The 1,574-nt window shown below is 37.5% G+C and overlaps 1 protein-coding gene across 1 annotated transcript; it reads left to right on the top strand.

Moving 5' to 3' along the window:
* The first annotated feature begins 872 nt into the window (after positions 1–872).
* Positions 873–1,537, top strand: LOC119344087. The gene is made up of 2 exons (XM_037614706.1): positions 873–1,285; positions 1,450–1,537. The coding sequence occupies exons 1-2, from the start codon at positions 988–990 to the stop codon at positions 1,476–1,478; spliced, it is 327 nt and encodes a 108-aa protein (XP_037470603.1). The 5' UTR covers positions 873–987; the 3' UTR covers positions 1,479–1,537.
* Positions 1,538–1,574: the final 37 nt, after the last annotated feature.

Raw genomic sequence — 1,574 nt, forward strand, 5'->3', positions numbered from 1 at the left:
AAGACGGGACCAATTGATAAGCCCAAAGTAATAGCTTACCTGAGCCAACAAATACAAATTTATTAGGCCCCGTAACCGGTTGCGTCCTCCCCCAAAAAGCTCTGCTCTTGGGTTCAACCTTATTTTTTCTGAGATACGGGTACATTATTGTGCGTGTCCAATGTCTTATGTAGTGTGATATATAGGATACAATGCACATTTTCAAAGTGCGACGCAATATTGTAGCCATTTGCGGTTAATGTTGTAGCTTGTAAATGTGCAACTAATGTACACATTCATTTTTTGATGCAGTACCATATCTTCAAAATTAATATTATAATTAATCTAAGTTGTAGCCTATAGATGTGCAATTAATGTACACATTCCCTTTTTAATGCAGTACCATATCTTCAAGATATATATAATTAATGCAATGTTGTAGCATGTAGATGTGCAATTAGAGTACACATTAATTTTTTTTGATGCAGTACCATATCTTCAAGATATATATAATAATGTAATGTTGTAGCCTATAGATGTGCAACTAATGTACACATTAATATTTTTGATGCAGTACCATATATTCGAGATATATCATATATACAACTAATGTGTGTAAAACGTGTCGATATGAAGTTAACGTACACATTCATTGTTTGATGCTATTTCGTATCTTCAAGGTCTAGCCTGTAGATATAGAGTTAATGTCCACATTCATTGTTTGATGCAATATCGTATCTTCAAGATATAGAACTAATGTATGATGTAGCCTCTAGATGTGCAATTAATGTATACATTAATTGTTTGATACAGTGTCATATCTTCAAGATATACAACTGGTGTATGCGTTTGTATGATCTTCTCAACGAAGGCTACATAAACCAAGCCATAGCTAATGAAGTCATGTATCCCACACATTCACTGAACCCACACAAATCCTATATTGTACGATTCTAACACCAAAGGGATAGATAAGGCTCTAGTGTAGCAGATACAAAAGCCATAGCCATGACGAAACTCATGTGCTTATGTTTCATCATCCTCACTATTGCGGTAGCCGTGTCGGCTGATGAATGTGAGGGTGACCGACAGGCCATGATCAAGGAGTGTGCTAAGTATCAACAATGGCCAGCAAATCCAAAGTTAGATCCATCGGACGCATGTTGCGCCGTGTGGCAGAAGGCAAACATCCCATGCCTTTGCGCTGGTGTCACCAAGGAGAAAGAGAAGATATGGTGTATGGAGAAGGTTGGCTACGTTGCCAATTTCTGCAAGAAGCCCTTCCCACATGGCTACAAGTGCGGAAGTAAGTGAAATATATTAAGGGAATTACGATGATCGGCATTGCATACATGCAGTTTTGATATTTATCATTCTTCGGATTCACATGGTTTTGATTTTAGTTATGCATTTTATATGTTTCTTGTGCTATTCTGATCATATGTTGGGTCAAATTGAATGGTCTTGCAGGTTACACATTCCCTCCTCTGGCGCAGTGATTCTAGTTTAGTAGCGGGAGGAGAAGCATTAGCATTTACATTATATGTGTGTGGCCTCACAAGAGCTTCCCTTTCAAATCTATAATTCTTGAGGTT

Source organism: Triticum dicoccoides, unplaced genomic scaffold, assembly GCF_002162155.2.
Source record: "Triticum dicoccoides isolate Atlit2015 ecotype Zavitan unplaced genomic scaffold, WEW_v2.0 scaffold153219, whole genome shotgun sequence".
Taxonomy (NCBI): domain Eukaryota; kingdom Viridiplantae; phylum Streptophyta; class Magnoliopsida; order Poales; family Poaceae; genus Triticum; species Triticum dicoccoides.